Below are 24,807 nucleotides of genomic sequence, written 5' to 3'. Positions count from 1 at the left end.
GACCAACGTTACACCTCCGGTACTCGAAATGCACACAACGCGACTGTGTATACGATGCACGATGGGGTAGACAGTTTAATGTTTAATTGAGTGGATGATAGATAAATTAATCAACGCAACCACACTATCCCGTTTGCACCAGTTACATCCATAGATTCAGTTTGTTTGTTCCAAACTTACATCACTTTAAAGCATGTACATCCTGTCGTTTTCGTTTCTCTCTGATTGACAAAATGATTTTATCCTACCAAATCATCATTATTTTGAACATATATGTATGTAAATGGTAACATGTTGTATTGCAGTACAAATAGTGTTATGAAAATGTCTTCGTTGGCTTCACCAAGTCGCCAAAAACGACAAGACAGCGAACTCCTTCCCTCGTTTTAATCTTAACTATACGATCGTAAAGATGGAATTGGGAAACTGATTTCATAAAGTTTTTGTGGTTTTTGTCCCCAAGTTTAAGGTTTAAATTATGTTTTTTATCTGCTTCCATGCATATTTGGCCGGAGATGAGTACTGCTTATATGACAAATTTCAGTAATTGATTCCCTTCACTGAACTCAGATGCATGGCCAGATGCATGTTCCGTGTTCGTTGCTGAATTAACAATTTAAAAGGAAAATTATGCACTGAGAGCAGCAAATTATTGGTGGAGAGAACTCTGAGAGTTTGGGTTCGGTACTGGTACAGAGATAATCTCTAAGGAAAGAAATTACATTTGACACGGATTGCTTCTCCTGCTAGCAAATTTCATGATCTGCAGCCCCATCTGCATACGATTTCGTACTCGCAAATGTTTCTTTATTTGAAACTCGGAAATGTCAAGAAGACCGCGCATTGAAATCTTTTCCGTATACTTTTCGAGTTCTCACCACTTCCTAGGGCTGATAAGAAAACATCCGACGGAGAGGGGCTACAAGAAACATGCGCAGTAGGAACAGTGCGGAGATAATGCACGAAAACTAGGTGCCTCGATGGTGATAACATTTTCAAGGTTCCTTGCCTGTTGTTTCTGTGTCGTTTGAGGGTCCATCATTGGACCTAAACAAGTACAAAACTGTAGTTCCCATTATAATACGTCCTAATACAGCATCACAGCAACTCAAGCGCGATTTGCTTGAGCATTTCACCGGGCTTCTGCTGTTTGCTTACGCAATAATCTATTTTGGGATACACACCGACGCCCGATTCGCTCTTAAAGATTAATACCGCAAGATAGAACAAACCTTCAATGGAAAAAAATAACGCTATTCGTTGCTGAATTGAAGGAATAGAAACGGATCTGCGTTAGATGTAGGTTTTCAGACAACACAACCACATCCGTTCGATGTTGGAAACGAAGCATACTCAAGACAGCTTCCAGCTTTGTTAAGGAAGATTGAACAAAAAAAAACATCAATTAACAAAATGCTCAGCCATACATACCACAGAATCTTGGAATTATTTTACGAGATAGCCATTTTTGAATCCAATGGTAAACGAGTTTCTTTCTTTTGCAAACACGAATCACTTCACAAATCGCATGCAAACTGTGCCTCCCTTTTCGCTAACCATGTTCTCCATGAGATGTGATGCGACTAACGATAAGCAACGATAATATGGGTCAACAAACTCAACGAAAAGCACTATCCTTAGTATTTACGGTAGACATTACCATAACCGGAAATGATCCGATTTGTATAATTTTACTTAAAATTACAGATCCTTCTTGGAACCAACCAATAATAATCCCGAGCTACCGACTGGTCTTGCTGTTCATTTGACAGAAATACTGAAATTTGTTTTGTTTACATTTTGCGCAAGCGCGCCGGGTTGCCAGCATTTCGAATTCGAAAGATTCTGTATTTTCGAATCACTTAATATTTATATTATTTATTATAAAATTATCATTAATAAAATTAAACATTAATTATTATAAAATTACTGAATCGATTATTATCAATTATTATAAAATTATCGATGCGAGAATCACCGATACAACAACATTGCACAGGTTCGACACATTCAAACAATGAAAATTTCAAAAGGAGACCTTTCATTTGTTTCATTTGCTTATAATTTTATGCTTCACTTTTGTTAGTTACGATATGATTCTATTAACTTCTGAGTTTGGTAAACCCAGAAACCTGTCTTTTACTGCAGATGGTAAAGAAATAGGCCAATTTTTAAACGGCAAAAACTCGAACGTAATCTACCAATAAAGTACTGTTTCCGTTCCACGTGGAGTACCAGTTATTCCTCGCATTCCAAAACGTGTACATCGCCTTTACACCCAGATCCTTCCACGGCTTTGCATCAAACTGCTGGAAATCATAATGACCCCCTACTGCTACTCCCAGGCCTAAATAGAAATCTTTATCGAATGGAGCCATCGGGTTACCACTCAATCGCCACAAATTAGAGAGTTGAAATTTTGATGCCTGTATGCTCTGGTACAACCCATCCCCAGGTTCGATAGTACAGTATACCTCTCCATCTACTTCCATCCATATTCCTTCGGGTGTCCATTTGAGTCCATACTCGTGAAAATCGTTGTTCCACTGTAAATTTCTCTGAAGTGTGCACATTTTAGAACACCGTATCGGTTCACTTTCACTTAAAATCAATCCACCAGATAGTTGGTTCTTAAACCTGGGGCCGCCGGGTACGAAGGCCACACGCATCAACCCCGAAGCGTATCCATCCCGTCCATAGTAGTCAGTTGCAGGAATCAAATACAGTTCTGAAATATTGAAAATGATTGAAAGAGTGTTCTAAAAGATTAAAAGTTAAAAGTATCTACATCTGAACATACGTGGAAAAATCCAATTGCCTTGTGGAAGTTTGGCTCTTATCACAACTTTTCCAAATGCAAAACGGAAACTATTGATGGTTGTAATTTGCGCCGTCAAAACTGGAGGAATCATATCGAAATCAATTTGGGAATCGCGAATACAGTCACGTGAGCTGCGATCACCAGTACATTCTTCTGCAAATCTAAATTGCTTGTTCGTTGATCCAGGACCGAATTTCTCCTCAAACAATGTTGGACGAATGACTAGTTGGCCATTTTTGATTTGCACGTTTTCGTTGAAATCAGCGTAAACTACAAACTCATTATCGGGATCTGATGCAAAGCGATTTTCAATTCGCCACTTTCGTAGGTCTAATGTAGGTCCGTTGAAGTTTTCCTCAAACAATAACTCGCCCGAGCAAATTTTTCTTCCTTGAACGATCGACGCTGCTTTGATGCAACCTTTATTATCGGTTAAATGTATGTCATCTGTTTGTGTTGCTGTTGATCTCACATCCTTAGTTCGCCGTTCATTGGTTTTTAAAACATATGGAAACGTCTCAGATGTACCAGCTCGTACCACAATGCTGGAACCCGGTAACGGTGTGGTGGATGCCGGGCGGAGTTCTCGCACTGTAAAAGATCCCGCATTTGTTCGATATGTTTGACCATTCCGAACAATCACTGTGCGATAATATATTATATCCCCAGGAACGACTTTTGCTTCGCGATCGATAAACAAGTAGCGGCCGTTCCTGACCTTAGTAATTGTCTGTGCCCAGCGACCTACATCGTAGAACTGTGAAAATTGTTGATTAAGTTTCCCATGGAAAGTAAACGAGCTTATTCCTGGATCAGCGTTTATCCACACAATTAAGCCGTTTGGGTGGAACACTTCAAATTGTGGCTTAGGCGGTTGATAGTGACCAGTTCGACGAGGATCACTGCGACAAAATGACAAAAGGAAGAAAAACCACGTAAACCGAAGAAAATTCTTCATCCTCACTCTCTCGCTTTTTGCGTTATAGTATATGATCATTCAAAACGTACTTTTCTAAGACTCTGAACGGACAGCGCAAATTAGCTGGAATTCCCATCCCTTCCTCTAAACTTTCAATCGAATCGTGTGAAACTTTACTTGAGCATCACAATGGCGAGCAATCTAGATTAAATATGTGTGATCTGGGGAGCTAAGTTATCTTCTCGTGTTATGATACGTCATTAGAAAATCCAGGAGTACGTCAGCACAAATCATCCACAGTATCCAACAACGGAAACTAAAGATTTTTTTTTATTTCGCTATTACTTTCGGTAACAGGTGACATTTTCATAGCACATCATATCCCATCGGTAGATTCGGAAGTTGGGATAATCGTTTCTTCTACAGTTCCGTTTTCCGGCTCACGTTCGAACAAAATAACCAATTCCGTGTGTGGTGTGTGTGGGAACAGATCGACCGCGATCGCACGTTTGGCGATAAATGGTTCCCCACGCAACTGCTTTGAGCAGGGACGCATCAAATCAACCCAGTTTTTAATAGCGCTTTGCGGAGAGCACGATACATACACTAACTTGTTCAATCCACGGGCATTTCGAAGCTGGGTTATCGATCGTACATCTGTAGCAAAAAAAAAAAAAGAAGAAAACAACACATAGTGATCATTAATAACACAACTCAATTATGCCACGCTATAAAACTTACGAAGTCCTGCCCTTGGAGGATCAAGAATCGCTAGTAACGATTCATGTTGAGCTGGTACAATATTTGCATACCGAATTAGAGACATTATCAAATCATCCGCATTTCCATCGAAAAATTTACAATTTTCAATTTCATTCCGTTCTGCGTTGTGTTTGGCATCTTCGATAGCCTGGGCAACGATATCAACTCCTAATACCTGCTTACAATGTTTGGCAAAACATAATCCAATAGTTCCAGTGCCGCAGCATATGTCCAAGATACTTGTATTCTTATCTGGTGATGCTAGATCAATAGCGCATTGATATAACACTTCGGCTGCTGGTGTATTGATTTGAAAGAAAGCTTGCGGACTTATGCGGAATTTCAAACCTAAAATTGTATCCTCGATATGCGTCTCTCCGTACAGATGCTCGATCGGATTCGTGAATTGGCCTTGTTGGCGTTTTTGAATAACTTCAAAGTAAACTGAGCAAATGCCAGCATTCTTGCCTACCTCTGAGGTAAGACATTTGACTATTGAATTCTTAAGGCTTTTTTGCTCTTCCAACGGGAGCTCCTGCAAATGGACACCTACAACCACCATTACCTGCCCAGTGGCATGCGACATTCGAACCGTGAGCTGCCTGAAATAGCCTTGATATGTCTCGGAACTATATACCTCAAGCTTGGAAGCTTGCACATATTCTTCAAACAGGCTCACAGTTTGCTTCATACAGTCTGGAATGTGCTTCAGCTCCTTTATCGGTTCAACTTCCAAAAATCCGTTGGAGTAACTGCCCACACGGAAACCAACGCGTTTTACACCACTTGCATCTTTTCCAATGGAAAATTCACATTTGTTGCGGTATCCATTCTGGACAGGAGATGGTCGAAGTGGTTCCAGAGCACACGGCAATCCATTGTTATGCTCTCGTTGCTTTTCAATATAAGAGCGCAAGGAAGGAACGGATGACCAAAGCTCTTTGCCGAATTTTTGCAAAACATTCTCCATTTCCGATTGCTTCTGCAGTAGTTGCTCTTCGTAGGAGAGGTAAGCAAGAGCCGTAGCACATGCTTCTACGGAACGACGTTTCGTATTCAATGGTTCTCCCTCAGCTGCAGACGCTTCTTTGCGCCGTCGAACTAGAGGATCAGGAGCTGGCTTTGCCTCAAAAGCTGATAGCGTCTTTCCTTTCCATTTGAAACCATCCAACGCCTTTATTGCAGCTTCTCGATCTTCTTGGCAACGGAAGCATATGAAAATAAAAGGGCTGCCTGGTTTCATAATTTTTATCTTATTTGTTGACAATTTCATCTTCACGTTCAGCAGCTTTTTCAATTCCTGCGACAAGCAAATCACACTTTTTGGGTTATTTAAAGCTTGGTAGAAAGTTGTAAAAGTTGTACTTACGCTTATGCCATAGTATTTAGGCAGGCCACGAACTTCGATCTTGAACAATTCCGAAGTAAATCCTGTTGCTTCAAGATACGCATATTCATCGGTCTCGGAATTCTTTTTACTGTTTTCCTCCGTTAAATCCTGCTGCTCTTCGTTTACAGCTTCCTTCGCAACAGTCGGAACTTTTTCAGCTTCTTTGACCGCAACCGGATCCAATTGTTTTTCAGAATCTTCGGTCTTATCCAAACCATCGTAATCCTTAGCTTGCTCGGCTACTACGAGTACGTTTTCAATATCCATGTTGTCGTCCTAGAACGAAATTCCACGATAAATTTTGCTGAAATAACCGACTAAGCACATGTATTTATCAACAAATCGATGCGGTCAAAAACATCCATTGTGACATGACTGTCATGGTGACAAGCGCTCAAAACGCATGGGAACTACTGGATTCAATCGTTCGACAACACGATTGGAAAACTACTGATTTGATGGTAGCTAAATATTTTGTAAACTATTTATATTTTTTGAATAAATCAATCCATTTTCAATCACCTTTTTGTTTAGCTGACGACATCAAATTTCTAGAATCCCAAGGTATACTCTTATATACACCTTGTTCTGCCAAATGACAGATCTGTTGATCCAATGAAGGATAAAGTTGTCTCTTTCTGTCACTTTGCTGTCTTGTTCTCACCGAGAAACGCCACGTCAGTTAGTTGTAGACGGAACGTCGTGGATGTAAGTGGTTGCTTCTGTTTAGTTAGCTTGTTTCTGGTCGGAATTTTCGGGTGCTAGTTTTTCCAGCCTTTTCCCGTTACCGACGGCGGAAGAATAAACAGTTGCCGGAATTTGGCTTTTTAGATATATCCCATTCACCTGCCACCAGTTTCTTGGTGCACACTTGAAAACACATTGGGCTAATGTCATTCCAGTTCACTGCGGAACGACGTGTGTTGTAAAGGCTCTTAAAGCGCGTCCCTTTTCGATTTGGTTTCTCATTGTTTCCTCGTCCGTTGGTGCGGCCGGTACGACACGTCTGCCCTGATTTTCCTCCTTAGCCTTAAACTGTGAAATAGTGCAAGACAATTTTGTTCCACGGTTGATTGTATCGTATTTCTTTTTGTTCTTTCATTGTTACCATTTACCTTTGAGTACAGTTTCCCCGTACTTTGTGCCTGAGACAACGGTAGTCGCGTTTTCCGAGAAGACAACGGCATATTTTCCGCAAGGCATCAAGATGAGACTACTAGCGGCATTCGCACTGGTGCTGACAATCGCCACCGCGGTGATTGCGGAGGAAGAAGTTAAAACGGAAGACGGAGTGCTGGTTCTGACGAAAGACAACTTCGATTCTGTCATCGCCAACAATGAGTTCGTGCTGGTCGAGTTCTGTGAGTAAATTTATGCATTCTTTTCTGGGTTACTAAAATAAGAAGTACAACCATATGGCGATCTTCAAAAGTCGCTAATCATCATTATTGTTGAGCCATTTGCCGGAAAACATTAACACCAGCTCGCAAAGACCCTTAATGAAATTTACAAACTAATTGTGAATAATGTTAGCAAAAATTTCGCCAGCGCAACGAAATTGTCCGGCACCATTCCGTCTTTGGTGCTATGTGCTCCATCCGGTTCTTCGTTCCTGTTGGAGAAGCTTATCTGTGAACAGTACGCCATCGTGCTTGCTGGAGCGAAACAGAGAAGGTGCTCGGCTTCACGTTATTCGTGGACACGAGACGACCAGTTGTGGCCAAAGTGGAATCTATACGTATACGTGGAAGTTTTTACGTTCTCCTTTTCTAACGCTGTTTTTTTTTGGATTTTTGGTGTGTCATTTAGAAAATTTGCGTTGCCGGCCGGTCGAAGTAAAATTTTTATGCAACCGCTATCTAGAAACTTGTTTACCGTTCGATATTAGAATTCGCTCATTGCGTATAATTTAATACGGTTACATTGAAACATATTAAAAAATGTACTTGCTTTTTGCCTCTAAAAAGCTTTTTATCAACAAGGATCTCTTGATTTACTATTGATTCACGATTTACAAGTAAATTTCCATTCATATAACGACTTAAGCAAGAAAAACGCATGGCTTTTTATGGACTTACAGGTGGAACAGGTTTTGTATTCTGTGCATTCCACTTCCACGTTTTTGTTCTACAGTTCAAAATCTTGATCACGGTTGCATCATGGATTATTACGTGTACCTGAGGTGGAATCGGCTTACGTGTACCGATTAAAACAGATTTCACGATTCCACCAGGCCACGTTGATAACATGCTTTCTTGAATATTTCTTATCACACAAGCATCAAATCAAACATATACATTGCCCCTAGGGGGAGTTCGCCGGCAACAACAGGTAAACAGTAGAAACGGTCTGTGAAATGTTGGATGATAGCCTGTTTATCCTTTTTTGTCTCTGAAACAATTAAACAAATAATTGGTTTTAACAAAACACTAGAAAAGCCATACTTTTTGTGGAAGTATCCAGATTTGGCCTATGTTTACTCAAATGTTTCCGTCGCTCTTCACTGTGCTGTATATGAATGTAACGGCACGTTGAGTTGGTTTTCCCTCGCTAAGAAGTTATTTATTTACCTTTATTTCACGCAATGCCGACGCTGCTGTTTGGAGCTCGCATAGGCGGAAAAGTGCTACGTGTCAAAAACCACCAACATTTTCCAACCAACGTGGCCTACTTGCGAAGGTTTTACTTCTCAGCCTTCTCAGTTATCTTTTTTTCTCTTGTTCTTCGCATGGAGCAATTTCTTTTCTACTACCATGTTCTTATCGGAAACACCGCGCCCTGCCCAATTGCAATTTGATGTAGTGACTGTTTCCTATCAGTAACAACAATCTGTGTTTTACGATAAATTAACTGTTTTTATTGCAATCAAGAAAAGATCCGGGTAGTTCTTATGTTGGAGTACTGACACTGGGGTTTACTCGCAAACTGACATTTTGTATTACATGGACACTGTCATCACAGTGTTATCAAATAATTTTCTTCATTTTGGAACATTCTATTCACAACCACGGTTCACGGCTTTGGAAGCTATTGGTCAGTTTCCTATTACCAATGCCGATGTAGCTGTGCTAAGCTTATTTTTTAACCGAGTGGGTTAGTTATGTTTTCATTGGCTGTCCAAGCATGACGTGTAGCCACCGAGACCGGTTGTGCGAACCAATACCAGACAAGGCAACAGTGGACCACTCCACTAATGTCGATCCATTGCACACCCCGACCACCAGAAAAGCATAACTTTAGAGTTGTGTGTGTTAACGCGGCTCGCGTAGCGTTTATTTTTCCGGTCAGTAACCTCCAGATACCGGTTGGGTGGTATAAGAAGAGACGAGGTATGATCATCTTTTGCTGCGTTGAACTGGTAAGGTTTGCTGAGCCAGTCTCCTTGGCTCCTCGTGGTGCTAATGGGGACTACCGTAGGTTGTTTCGCAATAATCCGACTGACTTGTTCGGCTTGAATGCCAAGTTCAGGGTTTTGGAGTTTTCATCAACAATACAAGTTGAACTTCGACCAATTTTTGTTGGTCCAGTCGCACGGAAAGCTGTTGGAAGTGTCGTAGCTGTTCATATTAAATGTTGTCAATGAGGAGTAAAATTATGGAGATTTTTTTCGTTATGATCTACATTTTCTTCCCACTATTCGTGAGTTTAATTACATTTTCATGGTAATTTATTCGATTACCATAACATGCTAATCATTCCAGACAGATGCGTCAATAGCGTTTTTCAAGTGTTTTCGTTTGTAGACGCTGGAAAATAAAAGTTTCATTCAACAATAAATGAATTGGTTTATGTCTCTTATTTTTTAACAGATGCTCCGTGGTGTGGACATTGCAAGGCTCTCGCTCCAGAATATGCAAAGGCGGCCAAGGTTTTGGCTGACAAGGAATCGAAAATCAAGCTGGCCAAGGTCGATGCTACCGTGGAGCCAGAACTCGCCGAGAAATTCGGCATACGCGGCTACCCCACACTGAAGTTCTTCCGCAGCGGATCGCAGGTTGACTATACCGGTGGCCGCGAACAAGACACAATTGTGTCTTGGCTGGAAAAGAAGACTGGTCCTGCCGCCAAGGAGTTGGAGACCGTCGAAGCTGCCGAGGAATTCCTGAAGGAAAACAATGTGGCTGTGGTCGGATTCTTCAAGGACCGTGAGTCGGCGGAAGCCAAGGCATTCTTGGCTACGGCCGTATCTATCGATGATTATCCATTCGGAGTGACCAGTAGCGAGGAAGTGTACGCGAAGTACGAAGCCAAATGTGGCTCGGTCGTTCTGTTCAAGCACTTCGATGAGGGCAAGGCTGTGTTCGAAGGAGAAGCCACCGAGGAAGCGTTGAAAAAGTTTGTCACTGCTCAAGCATTGCCGCTTATCGTTGACTTCAGTCACGAGACTGCCCAGAAAATCTTCGGCGGAGAGATCAAGAGCCACCTGCTCTTCTTCATTTCTAAGGAGGCTGGACACTTGACGGAATTCGTTGAGCCAGCAAAGGAGGTCGCTAAGAAGTTCCGTGAGCAAATTCTGTTCGTTACGATCGATGCTGATCAGGAGGATCATACCCGTATCCTGGAGTTCTTCGGAATGAAGAAGGACGAAGTACCATCCCTACGAATCATTCGTCTGGAGGAAGACATGGCCAAGTACAAGCCAGAGACCAACGATCTGTCGGCAGAGAAGATTAACGAGTTCGTCCAGTCGTTCCTCGATGGCAAAGTTAAGCAGCATCTACTGTCGCAAGATCTGCCTGAGGACTGGGACAAGGAACCAGTCAAGGTACTTGTTGCCACCAAATTCGACGAGGTTGCCTTCGACAAGAGCAAGGATGTATTAGTTGAGTTTTACGCCCCGTGGTGCGGACACTGCAAGCAGTTGGTACCAATCTACGACAAACTGGGTGAGAAGTACAAGGATAGCGATAGCGTCGTCATCGCCAAAATCGATGCCACAGCTAACGAGCTAGAGCATACCAAGATTTCGTCCTTCCCTACGATCTTCCTATACCGAAAGGGTGACAACGAGAAGGTTGAATTCAAGGGTGAACGTACGCTAGAAGGTTTTGTCAAGTTCCTAGAAGGCGAAAATGATGAGGTATGTTTTTCTTCAAAAAATTGCACCGATTTAATTTCAACTCATGTAACCGTTGTTGTATTTTTTACAGCAACCCGAGGAGGAAGAGAAGGAAGAGAAGCCTGCGAAGGACGAGCTGTAAACAACAACTCAGGCAACACTTTAAAGGGTTATAACAAACAACACAGCAGAATTACACTAACGCCATCAGTGTTAACCCTCCAAACTAAAAAAAATCCCAACAAAAGCTACAAACGTAATCTAAGTCCAAACCACCATCAATCCAACGGAGAGCGGAGATGTTCGGGAGATCATCAAACACGAACATATTTCAAAAACCACTAACAAACAACTATTCGCAGAAGAAGCCACAAGAATGAATGTGCGTGTGCAAATACGTGTAACTTCGCTAAGAGACTGTAATATACTATATTTTATGATGGAAATGTTAGTTGAATCATGATATAGAAAAAACAGAAAATGAGATAAACTCACATCGATCCCCTGAGTGGAACTTAATCATTGCATATTTCCCAATCACTGTCTTTCCGTTCAACACAAGCAAGGCCTGTTTCGCCGCGAAAGTCGTTGTATCTTAGATTTGAGTTTAAAGAAAGCATTTGCTGATTATTGGAACATTGAAGGGAAATAGGAAATTAATGATCCAGGACATTTAGCATTGCAACAAAGGTTATTTAAATTCCGTATTTGCATTTGAGGATGAGCACAACGCGCTAGCCACTAAATAAGTTCACAAACGATTGTTTGCATTTGATTAGTTTTTTGGTTTGAAGTAAGATAAGGTGAATGTTATATTAACATTATGAGCTAAATCTGTCGTTTGCCTGCGATGGGTTGCTAGAAAACTTCTTCCGGCACACGGTGCAGTGGTACATTCACACGAAACATACAAAACGAAAGCATACACCACCAATTGATTGAGGCATTAAAAACAAAATGTTATGCTCGAAACAAACCCAACGTGTTGTCGCCCTCAATTATTATATCGTAATATCTCAGAATCTTAATCAGGTAATTGTATCTCTTTAACTTAAAAAAATCATTTTCTTTTTGTCTACATGCATAAATTCAATCGAAAAAGGATTAATTGCAACATGAATTGGCTGTCCGGCTGAATCTGGGTTCGATAAAAATGTAAAAATCATTGTAACCGATTGTAACCATTACGATCGTAATTTATGACTGGCTCTAGCCATTCATAGGATAATTTGACAAAGGAACTGTTTTAGAGATAGTTTTGAATAACAAATTAGATTACTTTCGCAGCATTAGACAAGTTTCATAGTCAAATTTGTGCTATGGTACTGCACATTTGAGATTAACTGGATCAAAACTATCTGTGATTTAACAACCAACTTGATCAAATTACAGACTTAATCCGATTGAATATTAAATTATTCAGCAACCATTTTCATAAACTACACATCGGTTTATTATGCAGAGATGTCAACTTGGCAATATAACCACAGTTAACGCACTCATTATGAAAAAATGAGCGCTTGACAAAAAGAGAAGGAAAATATTGAGTTATTACTCTCCGTCTATGTTATTCGTGTTTGCAAAATTAGGTTCCAAGATTTTTTCTAGAGCCTAAGTTACAAATCGCGTAAAAAAAAAAATAAATAAAATGTATGCCCAATCCATTCTACCCAGCTCAAACAAGTACCAAACAAATCAAATCTGATTCGAATCCCAATAGAATCAAATCTTTAGAATCCCTCAAGTTGGGATTCGAATCTTTGGAATCTGTGTAGGGATCGAATCTTCGGGTCTTCCGAATCCCGATTCTGCCAACACTAGGTGTTTTGCATCGCGAGCTGACATTTCAGTCCGTCGAATGATTGTCGCGATGTAAACATGTCGTTCTGCTCGTCTGCGGTCTATTTTCATAGGAATAATTGATGTGTTGTTTTTACCCCATTCGGAATACTGTTACCTTGCGCTAAATAGCACTGATGATGCACTGGGTGTTCAGTTGCTAGCAATTATAGTGGTAATAATAGTAGTGAAACAGTGTTTGCCGATTGGAAGTGTTGATACGTTTTCATGGCGGCGTGTAGTCGTAGTGAAATTTTTCAGTAAAGCAAAACAAAATGCAATTTTTGCAGCAATTATAAAAAAACACGTAACTGCACTTAAAGTTTGTCTCCTCCAAGGTGAGCAGTGTAACTTCGTAAGTGTCAATGAAAAGTGTTTCCTAATTGTGCACGTGGAAGTCAATCCCTGTGAGGTTAATTACCGAAAAGTTGTTGCAAGATATATGTAAATTGTGTGCAGAACCATTGCCGAAGTTGCTGATTATAAGCCAGTGCGTCCTTATGTATTCTATCAATGAATTTGTTTTTCTAATGTGGTGACTGGTTGATGCAAAACATAGTTTTGTGGAAGTTTCTTTCATTCCCTTTCCTCAATTTTACGCGGTCAAGGCAAAGGCAAGAAATGATAATCATTACTTTCGCTTGGGCAGAATAATGGCAGAATCAATTTTCCATGGTAAACCCCAAATAACCTACTGTGTGCGTACATATATCAGGTCAGGAATGCACTTTTTTTTTTTGTTTACTTGGAATATTATCAAGCAGCAATGAAATTGTAAGTTTATTTGGTAATCGAATATTTGAAGTATTGTATCAACAAAACTTTAAGTTCTATGTGTAAACAAATTCAACACACTATACTAACTTTCAACAACAAAGCATGTCAAGCGTCGACTTCGAAAGTGGGATTTTCCTTTTTTTCACTGCTTAGTTCCGGGTGCAGAAAACTTTCACTCTTGCTGTTTGGCTAACATGACTGAATTATCGCTTCTTGAAGCATTAGTCGTTGATGGGTATAGATCTTTCGACAATATTAATCTGTGGTTTAAATGCAGTAATTTGTTGCTTTTTGAACTTACTTGTTCCTTTGTATAATCTATAATATTTAAAATAAAGTTTAAAATAGACTTAAATACAATTAGTTTCTCATAAACGGTGAATGGATTGAACTAACCATCAAATTTATGGGCATTTTTCTTGATTAAATGAGGTGTTGGGGATGTGTGAATAAAGAAGTAAAAAGTAACATGTTGATTGATATCATTCATTTTAAATTAACACCATCGGTGTTCACAGTGAGATCGTTGATTCCAGAAAAGCATGAATCTTCCGGACGAGGATGGAATCATATTCGATGAAAAAGCAACATTATCGGATCAGATGTCGAAGACGAGGACGACACAAGGCAATTGCAGACAGGTGCAGTGTTCTCCATCTTCACCAACATTCTTCAACACGGCCACTTTGCTGGGCTCACCCACCGACACCGAAAAAAAAACACATTCATTCGTGGTACCAACCAACTCCTGGAAACGAGAGCCTTCAGTGTCAGAAATAGCTTCAGCACCAACGACATTGGATTTTTCCAATGCGGTCTATACCGTAGTATCGCTTGAAGGAACAAGTCCAACCAAATCAAATACAAAAACGCCAAAATCCTTCCTGTTTGATTTCGATCCTGCAGGGAAGTGCTCCTTACCAGACGATTTGCCAGAGTATATCCTAGTTCCGGAAGCGCCACCTGTCAAACGACCAGTTTCTCAGGATCCAGAGGATAGGAAAGATTCAACAGCCATGCGAGATAATTTGTTCTACCGAATGCAGCGAATAGTGGTTGCACACCGCAAAACCATGCTCAACTATTTGCTACCCTTATGTCTTCTGTCGGGGCTCGTACTACTGATCTACAGCTTTCGTGAGACAGCCAAAGGAATCTTATACTGGATCGAGACACAGAATAGTTGGACGGTCTTCGTAATCTTTCTGTGTATGTTCACCATCGTCAGCTTCCCGGTGACGGTTGGCTACTTGGTGTTGATCATCGCTAGTGGTTACCTGTTCGGATTCGTTCGAGGGCTGCTGACCGTCGTGATCGGTGCGAACCTGGGTGTGCTCATCGCGCACAACACGATTAAATCGCTGCAAGTTAAACTGCCGGTGCATAAGTGAGTATCTATTTCCTTTTTAAAGACCTATAGGTAAGACCTAAACCCTTCTCACCACCATCTGTAATTGGCATCGATCGTCAATCGTTATCAATGCACGATGTGAGCTATTTAGTTATGACATACAGAAGAGTAGAGTCCGGACCCTTCCCTATACGAGAGGACTACTTGACTATCCACGTACGCAAAGGGAACAAGTAACCCCATTATCGGGCAGGCCGAGCACGGTCGTTGCGCAAAGAAAGAAGAAGTACGATAGTAGAGTAGGATCGTTAATGAAGGCTATTTGCTCAAAATAAACGCTCTCTGCAGCTGGGGTTATGATTAACATTTACAACAAAAATACGCTATTTTTTTAATTTATATTTGTTTTGATTCACGTGTTTCGATTCCAAGCACCGGTGCTGACGTTAACGTACAGTTGATTTCGCTTTCGGTTGATCCGATGTGTTTCCCCTTAGCATCTAGGGGTGGTGATAATTCCTCGTTAACTTCCTGCCTAGGGGAATTTCCGTTTTACGAGCGAGAGATTGCATCGTGTTCGTGGAAATAACAGTTTACGTACAAACTTAAATGTATCAACTGACCGTGGGACTTTCTGACATAGTAGTATTTTGTTAGTTGTAGATAATTTAGTTATTTGGATTAGTCTATAGGAACAGCGAATGTTAAAATTAATCTTATGAATGCCCACCTGGTAAACTATAGCCGTTCATCTTTATAATACTAACACTCAACAGATATGGTATGAAAAATATCCATAGGCCGGTAGTGCATTAACAATCAATTAAACGAATAAAACAATTGCCATTAATATCTATAATGATCTTTTGCGTATTCAGCTCCACAGTAAAGGGACAGTTAAAATAGATAAAATCAAGTTTATCTCAGGGTTGAGAATTGAATTCAAGTTCGTTTCTAGCACTCGATGCTCGGGTGCATGGGTATATGAAGGTTGTTGCTAGCAGCCAAATATATTGTGATATGTACTCCTACTATAGTTAATAGTTAACACAGAATGGCACAACTGATTTTTAAAACACTTAAACGTTGATAGTTTTTCTAAAATAATAGTTTTTTCATTGCCGCACAAAGAGATCTGGTTCGTTAGAGATCGTTTATAAACTGCTGCAATACTGTATTGATTAATGATGCAATTTTAAAGCGCGAAATTAATATTCTTTTTTTATGTACAGTGCCTGTTTGAAAAATAAGTGCCATAAGTAGTTTGAAAGCATACTTAGCGCTTAAAGCTGGAATAAAAGACGCGAAAGACTGCGTATAAATAGCACTGGCGCGAGTGGTGAAAGGTTGAAAAATAAGTACCGAATCACAAAGCATTCTTAGTGTTTAAAGCTGGAATAAAAAAATAAATCTTCTGTTTGTGTACATTTATAATTTTTTTGCTTTCTCTTTTTTTCTAGGCTCATCAAAAACGAAACTGGGCGTGCCATCTTACGGGTTATTTCTGGACCGAGAGCCTTCAAAATAGTGCTCTTTGCACGTTTAACGCCTATTCCATTCGGCCTGCAAAACACAATATTCGGCGTAAGTTGTCTCCCATTTTTTAAGCTTTAGAACCGTGCTGTAAGGTAAAGATGTTAACCGACGGGTAGACAGGTAAATACTTAATGTAGTTAGCCACTAAACCACTCTACACGTGGCATCTTAAGGATTGTTCAAATACAGTCGTATCGGTGTGCGTTGCGCCTATCATGCAGTATGGTGCGTAATAACTGGAGGCGCTAAAACTGTTTATTTCACGTCACAGCCACGTGCCCAGGGTATGTGTATTTCTGTTTTGAAACGAGTTTATTTCTTCTGGTTGTGTTAATGTTCGCCCATGACTGCATCATGGATATATTTTGGAAGCAAAACTCGCGAAAGACTGCGTATAAATAGCACTGGGGCGTGTGGTGAAAGGTCTGTTTTTCACGGTTCACCATGAGAACAAAAAATACCGACGGGTATCAAGAATTGCGTGGAAAGCCTGGGGTGATTTCTCTTCCTTCAGTGCCACAAATTTCAAAAATAATCTCGATGCTCCTCGAAGAAATTGAAATAATATCACTTGGTTTCCTAGCTTCTTTTTTGGGTGTGACATTTTATCTCAATATTTCAAATGTTTTCTCTCCCATACAACGCACATCTCCCAAGCAAACTGCGTCAGTCAGGCTATATTTTGGTTCGAGTACAATGCCACCTCGTAGTAAATAGCTATTTTTGCGTGGTAAGAAAATGTAGGATCGTACGTTCACCGTAACGAGAACACTTTATTTATTATTAGACACATTTTTGGTTGATCTGAATCTGTATGAAAAATATAGTTATATCGATTATTTCAAATAAAAAATCGCTTAATGTGGGTTAATGTGGAGTGAGAGTAGTTTTGTTGTTAGAAGATGTAGCAAACCTGTTCGAAACCGCTGTGTATTACTTCGGCTATTTAGGTGTGAAGTGAATGAAGGACACAGTAATGTTACATTTTAAGGCAAACTTGCTTTGGTCTCTTTCAGATAAGCTCGGTGAACACACGCAGCTATCACGCCGGTACAGTTATTGGATTGCTCCCAGCTCAAACCATCAATGTGTATCTGGGCTCCAAGCTTCGATCGATTCATGAAGTGCTAAATGATCACAACGCCGCCCTGGGTTTGGCCGGTTATGGTGTTTTCGTAGTGGAGGTAGGCAACTGTTCTGCAACCATCTTCCAGTCCACTGTGTGTGTCCATATTTAAACATCTTTTTACCATTTCCTCGTTAGGTGATCGTAGGGGCTGCGTTAATGGTGTGGGTGATTCAAAAAGCCCGACTGGAACTGTCTGCGGCTCTACTCGCAACGGCTGATGGCGATTCCGACGAGAAGATATTGATTGAAATTGAGGCGTAGTTCACATATGACACCTGGTTGTCCTACACCAGGCTGTTTGTCCAAGTTCGGCTAGTGAATTAAGTCAATCACATGTTAAACCTTGTATTGATCTAGACTGTAAAGTTATTTATTGGCTCCTCCACGAGATCGTTGTTAACATTAAAAGCCTAGAGCAGGGAAAGCTGCATGAAAGAGAACAGATGATATGAATGCGATAATTATATGAAACACAGAATCATTCGTAGGAATAAGAATAAAGCGTAGGAGCTGTAAGTAAATATATTTTTTAAAAGTAGAATAACTATACCTAACAGAGAGCCATCAAATCTCTTCACCTCCTTTAATGTTAACGTACCGAGCACGTACTCGTGAATGTCTGATTCGGCCGTCCATGAATAACATAATTCAAATCTTTTATGTATGTATATTCTTTTTTTCAATGAACTTTACACCAATAATATAAGTAATGTAACAGTAATTGGCTTGGTTGAACTTTCTGAAAGCAACGTGTTCTATCTACACGTCATCGATTATATTATTTTCAAATAAGTGTAAAACCACAACTATCCAATCCTCTCTATGAACGCTTTTTAACTAGAACAATTACTATTTATGAAAAATCTGCGTATAGACGGACTTCTTTTCGATCTTTCGATGCTGTATTAAGCCTGCGTCTGTACAATATTTTTGTGCAACTCGGCACTCTGAACTTAACGACACGTTCTGCCAAAAAAAGGAACATTTGATACATTGACATTATACTGTAACAGCAAATTTTAAGTTACTTATCTGGTACTCCCTAGTTTTGAACATGTTGTATTAAAAGCAGGGTTAAAAGGTTGTAATGCAGTTTTTGTGCAAGGCAAACAAATACTCCACCTATTATACGGTAAAATTTGGCCAAGACTTGGTACATTCTTGCTTGTAGCGTTTTGTAAAAAATGTGTATGTTTAGATGCAGTATGTCAAATAGATAAACCAAATCGAATAACCCTCGAAATGTGTGAACAAAACACGAAAACCAAACGTGGAACCGACCACTGAAATGGAAATAGAAATACCCCTAAATATTATTCAATCTCACTAGTATATCCCATAGCAACTGGGCAGTATTATCCGAAAACTGGTTAAATTATAAAGATAGATTTATTTATTTATATCCACAGTTTCATTTTAGATTATCACAAAATTCAACATGGAATGTCTTGAAACGTTGTAGTGCTAAGGAAATCTTAAACTGAATTGTCACAAAATATCCTTACATAAAAAAGTCTGGGGTGGAATATTGCAAATCACAGTCGAACACAGTTGGCATCAGTCGTTGTGTTATAAAGTTTAAAACGAATTTTAGGCACGCCGGCAGCCACGTTTGCGCTTCTTCATATGTTGCTCGCAGCAGTAATCAATGACGGCCAGAGCATAGTCAGCATCGGTTCGGTTGATGCACATGGGGGGCTTTATACGTAGCACCTGTTGTGAAAAGGAAGAAATAATCAGATTAACAAAACACACTAGAAACTAATGCTAAATGGAAGTTTGGAACTAGCAAACCCACTAAAATAATGAATTAAACTGCTAGAATGGAAGCCCAATGAAAAAAAAACAATGGACATTTTGGTTAAATGAAGCAAGCAAATACTTTATTGTTAGTGGGAAAATAAGGATTCTCTGAAGATTATGCAAACGCCTTTGACAAAAACACACGTTATTTTCTTATTCAAATAAGTGATGAAGAAATTAAACAACCATACCGTCTGCCTTATGCCATCATTGTTCTTCTGTAGCTTAATGCCTAGAATACATATCCATGCAGTAAAGATGATCGACACATCGACGTCTTACATTATCATTTACATTTCTCATTAGTTATTTATTGAAATCATTTCAAATCAGACAAAACGATTGCAACATAATACATACATATGATATGTACAAAATCGAAGGAAATACGTGTTGGCATAAAAGGTTCAGGTTGCTTGCGGAATTGCATAGCAATTTATTTGCATTTCCTTTTCATTATTATATTATCATTGCACACAGACAAACGGGAATACAGACTTATTAATTCAAGACTCTCTGTAGCATATTCTCTTTGATGCACTGGTTTCGAGTTCGAATTTTCAGGCCAATTTGGTTGCCATTTCGGAGTGTTTGGTCAGGGCAACGTCGAGAACTTGCAAGGAAAACTCGACGTCGGCTTTGGTTATGCACATCGGAGGCTTAATTCTAAGGACCTGTTGGAAAGGAGGGAACATCGGGTTTCGTATCGTTAGTGCTGTGGTGTTCATTTTGATATACAGTATGCGTACGTCAGCTTTCGAGGAAAGATGGTCATAACGCAACATCACTGTGCGTTGTTAGTTTTTAACTTTTTATTTAAAACGAAAGGTCAAATAAGTTATTCTAACTACGATACTATTAGCACACAGAAATATACTTACGTTAGCATTGAGACCACCACGTCCGAACAGTACTCCCATGTCCTTGCACATTTCCCAGATATCGACAAAATGCGGAGCACTCAGATGCTGCCGACTTTCTTTATCAGCAACCAACTCCACGCCGATCATTAAACCCTAAGATAAGGAAAAAAAAGTGGGATGATTTTAAGCGGTTCAGCCATGAACGCCCCTTTTGAACGAGAATCAATTGCTACAGTTTGTGCTAAACACTCAACATGAAAGGATTAATCATTCTACTGTTTGTAGTGTTCGTGGCTCAGCGAACGTCGTGCTCCAAAGTTTGGCTACCACGGGTAGACTTTACACTCAGTTCCAACTGGCAACCAGAAGGATTTCCTGCATCCGGACAAAGAGTTGTTTTCCCCAGCAAGTTGAACGCCATAGTAGGTTTCCCGGTGGGAGTCCTGACGTTGTCATCGCTTGTTTTACCGCAGCAGGGTGGACTATTTTTTCCGGAAGATTCATTTTCGTTAAACCTAATTTCGCGAAAACCTTCAGAAGTAAAGCAGTCTACTTTTAAAAATCCCGTCCGTAGTCCATACTATTCCAGCAGTAACTGGGCTATCTACGATGAGCAACAACAAAGAGCCATCGTAAGTCTCGCTAATGAAGCCATTCCTCACATCGAGCGTGTCCCGTGCCAATACGAAACGGCTGTGTTCGAGGCAGGCAAGAGTATGCTACAACCTGTCGATTTTCAATACCACGAATCGATCGAGGTTGGAAATATTAGACTTGGTAGTTCAGTCGAAGGACTAGAAAACTTCCAAACCTTCCTACCGACAACCCTTGGGCAGTTCCTGTTTTACAATGCAGAAGATACCCTCATTCGCCAGGGAAAATGTTCTAACGCAGAAAAGTGTCCTTGTCAGGAGGAGCAAATGATGGGCGCAATTTGTGCCAATGTTGGCTGTTCCAACCCACACTGCTTGTCGCCAATACAACCTTCCGGTCACTGCTGCCCTCTCTGTGGAAGTGTATTTCGCATAAACATTGCCAACTTTCCGGGATCATTCAACTTCCCAGCGTTTACGGACAAACTACGTCGTAAAATTGCATCTGCTGATGTGGATGATTCGGACGTGGCTTATCATGTTGGTATAGATCGCAGCAATGGAGCGAACGTGGTGCAGCTGATCATCGTCGATAAGGGGGAGTACGGCGAAAGAAGCTCCCGGTTGATGGACAGTTTGGTTCCGTTCTTCGAAAAACAATTCAGATCCGGTAAGTGCTTGGGCATGCCGTCAGTCTCATTGCAATTATTCACACTGCTTTCCATTTATTTCCGCCAGGATATCATATACTGCATGCCGGTCAACCGCATACGCCTCTCGAGGGAGGACAACTGTTGGCGTTCCTTTTACTTTCCCTGTTGGCCACCATAACGTTCTTCGGCGTTATCTATATATATCATTACGATGATCGTGTAGTTCCACGCATACGCGCAGCCATTCGTATCCGAGCCGTTTTCACCACCCCTTTCGTTTTCGCTCGGTTTGATCCACACAACGAAAATGATGGGCTTTCGGTGGACGTCAACTTTACCAGCACTGTACAATCCATTCCAGTTGAGGAAAGCGAAACCACACCTAGCGTAACGCAGCCTTCATCCTTCGACAATCCCATGTACGATGAACGGTCGAATGCAAAACTTGTGGATTCGGCTACAGAAGTATTCGATGATGTTGAGTTACTGGTTAAGTAGAGTTACATACCTTTCCTCGGACGTCTCCAATGACGTCGTGTTTGTCGCGAAGTCTCTCTAATCCCTTGAGCATGTAAGTGCCAATTTCAAGTGAGTTTTTCTGCAATCCTTCTTCGTCGATAACCTAGAGTTGAAATAAAAGGCAAACTATTAAAATGTATGTTCAAAAACGGTGCGAAGTCTATTCCTTTTACATACATCAAGGACGGCCATTCCAACGGCACTTGCCAGGGGATTTCCTCCATACGTGTTGAAGTGCAATGCTTGCGAGAGTACTTCAGCCACCTTACGTGAAGTAATGACCGCTCCCATCGGGAATCCATTTCCAATACCCTTCGCCATTGTTACTATATCTGGTACCACATCATGTCCTTCGAAGCCCCAAAAGTGCTCCCCCGTGCGACCAAATCCAGTTTGCACTTCGTCTGCAACAAACAGGCCACCATTTGCGCGAACTAGTTCCGCAGCCCGTTTAATATATCCCTGCGGGTACTGGACTGATCCTCCTACGCCTTGGATTGACTCAGCAAACATGGCAGCAACTTTTCCTCGAGGTACCGAATATTTAAAGATCTGCTCTAGTTGATCGTAATACATGACCGATGCCTTACACTTCCCATCACTCTCCAAGCAGTCGCAATTGCGTGTGGTCTGCACGGGCGAATCACGACAGTGTTGTCCTCCCCAGATCCCTGTGTACGGATCCGGGTTCATAGCATGATGGATGCCGCTATTAACGCCGGGGAGTGGATAGCGCCAGGTCGAGTGGGCCGTTAGACCCATGGTGTACGGTGAAGCACCATGATAAGCGTTGCGAAAACTAATGATATCGTTGTTACCAGTGTACAGTCGGGCCATCATCATGGCCAGATCATTTGCTTCTGAACCGGAGTTCACGAAATATACATTTTTTAAATCTCGTGGAAGCCTGGCTACTAACTTTTCCGCATACTCGTGTATCTTCGGATGCATGTAGATATTGGTTGTATGCCAGAGTGTTCTTAATTGGTCTTCTAGGGCAGCATTTACCTTCCTAAAAAGAGAATATCCGGTTTAATGGATTCGAAAAAAAAAATGCGAAGAACCTGACAAATCTTACGGATGACAGTGACCAACGGAAACGGTTACAATGCCGCCAAACATATCCAGGTAGCGTTTGCCTTCATGATCAAAAAGCCATTGCATGTTACCCTTGTGGATCAGAAGGGGTTTCTTATAATAGGAGGTCACATTCGGTGTGAGATACTGCTTTCGTAGGTTCGAGATGTGGTCGTAGGATTTCCCTTTGTACACCGGAGGCTCTAGATGCATTTTAGGCAATTCAGGCGAATCCAATGGATGCATGTTGGGCTGAGTGGTGAGCGATCGATACATCTTTTTACCGCGAACCGAAGACACTGGAGACAGGAAATTCGCAGAAATAAAATTGAAATGTAAATTATAAAAACCGAAAGCGAAACGAAGCGTTTATGATGACTGTTGATTGCCTAATGCTAGGCGCAGCTTGCAGGATTATCGCATTGATCACACAGTTTCATAATTCTGGTTCAGCTGACATAGCAAACCCGACACATTAAAGGTTATCAAATTTGATAGACGGTATAATACAGCAATCTGGAGTGTAGAATCTCGTTGTTTGATTTCCAGCGATACGATGAACGATGAGCAATGTGTAAAATACGTTTTTTTAAACCATTACTTCTTCTATTCAATTACAAAATTTCAACGATCTGATCCACTGTTTCCTCATATTTTAAATGACAAATTGAATACAAAGGTCATTCTTTTAACCCAATGGTGGCAGTAGTCACTGCCTCTCAATTGAGGCAATGAAAGTAAATAAAAATATCGTTGCTGTACGCATGGCGCTTACGTACTCATGCACGAAGTAACGTCTTTGTTGCATCACACTCTGGAATGTAATTTAAACGATCGGGAAGACCGTTCCCTTATTCATTGATGCGTGCTCCTGTACTCGTGCAACTGGACTTTAATCTCGTTTGTTTGAAACTATTCTACTCTCAGTTCATGGAGTTAATTAATACGACACATAGGGTGGCTTCCTTCATTCAATTTGATACTGTTAAATAATCAGCTTTGTGAATCGCGATCCTTTTCCAAAAATGTGTATATGGCGGATACCTATTGTCATTCGAATGTCAAGGTCAAGTTTATTTACATTTTTATTTGCGCATCAGAACCAGGAATATATTTTTTACCAACAACGGAATCAAGGGCCATCGCGGGTGTGTTGGTGCCTTGTGGTGCGCGGGGGTCAAACCGGTTAGGCTACGGAGAGGTAAATTTTTTGTCTAACCGATAATAGTTTTGTTGTAGCTCAGTTACAAGCGCGGGTCCCCACATGGTCCGAAATAAGACCTTTTGCTACCGGCGACAAACCAGATTGGAACACATAACGGACCGTTAGGATGATAGCGTAGAAGCTAAAAATAGCACAGACCCAATCATAGCTTGTGCGACCTGGCGTGCGATTATTGTCTTGATGAATCTTGCCTCAGTATGCGACAATTTATGCCTCATTCGCATAAGTTAACCGAACAAAGGCAAAGCACGGCAATGACCATTGCCAAAACCTGAACTTTTTTTGTTCTCAACACAATTTCCACTTCCTTTCTCTGCTGGCAAGATGGAGTATTATTTGTATCAACCGAGGTCATTGTGTTTCTTCCATTCCTGATGTCTTATCTTCTGCTGTTAGTCCATTCTCGTTTACTCTCGGGCATCAGGAATCATTCGGTTATTTCTTTGCGTCTTACAAATCGCACATTTATATTTTCTTGAGGACGTTTGACC

The 24,807-nt window shown here is 40.8% G+C and overlaps 5 protein-coding genes across 6 annotated transcripts in view; 2 read left to right on the top strand and 3 right to left on the bottom strand.

The window, feature by feature from the left end:
- LOC131260520 (protein pangolin, isoforms A/H/I/S-like) overlaps window positions 1-18,128 on the top strand; it is a 51,910-nt gene extending 33,782 nt beyond the window's left edge. The window contains exons 2-4 of the mRNA XM_058262265.1: window positions 16,379-16,502; window positions 17,471-17,638; window positions 17,719-18,128. Of these exons, the coding sequence (XP_058118248.1) occupies window positions 16,379-16,502; window positions 17,471-17,638; window positions 17,719-17,844 (418 nt within the window). The 3' untranslated portion in view covers window positions 17,845-18,128. The remainder of the gene's footprint in view (window positions 1-16,378; window positions 16,503-17,470; window positions 17,639-17,718) is intronic.
- Window positions 2,172-3,876, bottom strand: LOC131260523 (beta-1,3-glucan-binding protein 2-like). The gene is made up of 3 exons (XM_058262268.1): window positions 3,830-3,876; window positions 2,801-3,723; window positions 2,172-2,728 (listed from the first exon to the last, which is right to left on the bottom strand). The coding sequence occupies exons 1-3, from the start codon at window positions 3,874-3,876 to the stop codon at window positions 2,172-2,174; spliced, it is 1,527 nt and encodes a 508-aa protein (XP_058118251.1).
- LOC131260521 (tRNA (uracil-5-)-methyltransferase homolog A) lies at window positions 4,017-6,179 on the bottom strand. The gene is made up of 3 exons (XM_058262267.1): window positions 5,872-6,179; window positions 4,482-5,802; window positions 4,017-4,397 (listed from the first exon to the last, which is right to left on the bottom strand). The coding sequence occupies exons 1-3, from the start codon at window positions 6,157-6,159 to the stop codon at window positions 4,117-4,119; spliced, it is 1,890 nt and encodes a 629-aa protein (XP_058118250.1). The 5' UTR covers window positions 6,160-6,179; the 3' UTR covers window positions 4,017-4,116.
- LOC131260524 (protein disulfide-isomerase) lies at window positions 6,590-11,927 on the top strand. 2 transcript variants are annotated; one of them, XM_058262270.1, is made up of 4 exons: window positions 6,590-6,600; window positions 7,020-7,253; window positions 9,702-10,972; window positions 11,043-11,927. In XM_058262270.1, exons 2-4 carry the CDS (start codon window positions 7,100-7,102, stop codon window positions 11,091-11,093), a joined length of 1,476 nt encoding a protein of 491 aa, XP_058118253.1. In that variant the 5' UTR covers window positions 6,590-6,600; window positions 7,020-7,099; the 3' UTR covers window positions 11,094-11,927. The 2 variants fall into 2 exon arrangements, with proteins under 2 accessions (XP_058118253.1, XP_058118252.1); XM_058262269.1 differs by lacking the exon at window positions 6,590-6,600 and adding an exon at window positions 6,749-6,887.
- Window positions 18,129-18,775: 647 nt separating the features above from the next.
- LOC131270596 (alanine--glyoxylate aminotransferase 2, mitochondrial) lies at window positions 18,776-23,367 on the bottom strand. The gene is made up of 5 exons (XM_058272447.1): window positions 23,093-23,367; window positions 22,192-23,026; window positions 22,004-22,117; window positions 20,268-20,402; window positions 18,776-19,296 (listed from the first exon to the last, which is right to left on the bottom strand). The coding sequence occupies exons 1-5, from the start codon at window positions 23,365-23,367 to the stop codon at window positions 19,174-19,176; spliced, it is 1,482 nt and encodes a 493-aa protein (XP_058128430.1). The 3' UTR covers window positions 18,776-19,173.
- Between the last annotated feature and the right edge of the window lie 1,440 nt (window positions 23,368-24,807).

The sequence above is a fragment of the Anopheles coustani genome, chromosome 3, assembly GCF_943734705.1.
Source record: "Anopheles coustani chromosome 3, idAnoCousDA_361_x.2, whole genome shotgun sequence".
In the NCBI taxonomy this organism is placed as follows: domain Eukaryota; kingdom Metazoa; phylum Arthropoda; class Insecta; order Diptera; family Culicidae; genus Anopheles; species Anopheles coustani.
This window is presented reverse-complemented; position numbering and strand designations above follow the sequence as displayed.

What these genes read in the sequence shown, in the direction of transcription:
- LOC131260523 (XM_058262268.1), bottom strand. Translation starts at nt 3,876, where the DNA reads ATGGGAATTCCAGCTAATTTGCGCTGTCCGTTCAGAGTCTTAGAAAA. An exon ending in CCGTTCAGAGTCTTAGAAAA is followed by an intron (nt 3,724 to 3,829) that starts GTACGTTTTGAA and finishes ATTTTGTCGCAG; the next exon opens with TGATCCTCGTCGAACTGGTC. An exon ending in AGGCAATTGGATTTTTCCAC is followed by an intron (nt 2,729 to 2,800) that starts GTATGTTCAGAT and finishes TCAATATTTCAG; the next exon opens with AACTGTATTTGATTCCTGCA.
- LOC131260521 (XM_058262267.1), bottom strand. Translation starts at nt 6,159, where the DNA reads ATGGATATTGAAAACGTACTCGTAGTAGCCGAGCAAGCTAAGGATTAC. An exon ending in CTAAATACTATGGCATAAGC is followed by an intron (nt 5,803 to 5,871) that starts GTAAGTACAACT and finishes TGCTTGTCGCAG; the next exon opens with GAATTGAAAAAGCTGCTGAA. An exon ending in TCCTCCAAGGGCAGGACTTC is followed by an intron (nt 4,398 to 4,481) that starts GTAAGTTTTATA and finishes TTTTTGCTACAG; the next exon opens with ATGTACGATCGATAACCCAG.
- LOC131260524 (XM_058262270.1), top strand. Translation starts at nt 7,100, where the DNA reads ATGAGACTACTAGCGGCATTCGCACTGGTGCTGACAATCGCCACCGCG. An exon ending in GTTCGTGCTGGTCGAGTTCT is followed by an intron (nt 7,254 to 9,701) that starts GTGAGTAAATTT and finishes ATTTTTTAACAG; the next exon opens with ATGCTCCGTGGTGTGGACAT. An exon ending in TAGAAGGCGAAAATGATGAG is followed by an intron (nt 10,973 to 11,042) that starts GTATGTTTTTCT and finishes TATTTTTTACAG; the next exon opens with CAACCCGAGGAGGAAGAGAA.
- LOC131270596 (XM_058272447.1), bottom strand. Translation starts at nt 23,367, where the DNA reads ATGTATCGATCGCTCACCACTCAGCCCAACATGCATCCATTGGATTCG. An exon ending in TCCGTTGGTCACTGTCATCC is followed by an intron (nt 23,027 to 23,092) that starts GTAAGATTTGTC and finishes TTCTCTTTTTAG; the next exon opens with GAAGGTAAATGCTGCCCTAG. An exon ending in TTGGAGACGTCCGAGGAAAG is followed by an intron (nt 20,403 to 22,003) that starts GTATGTAACTCT and finishes TCCTTATCTTAG; the next exon opens with GGTTTAATGATCGGCGTGGA.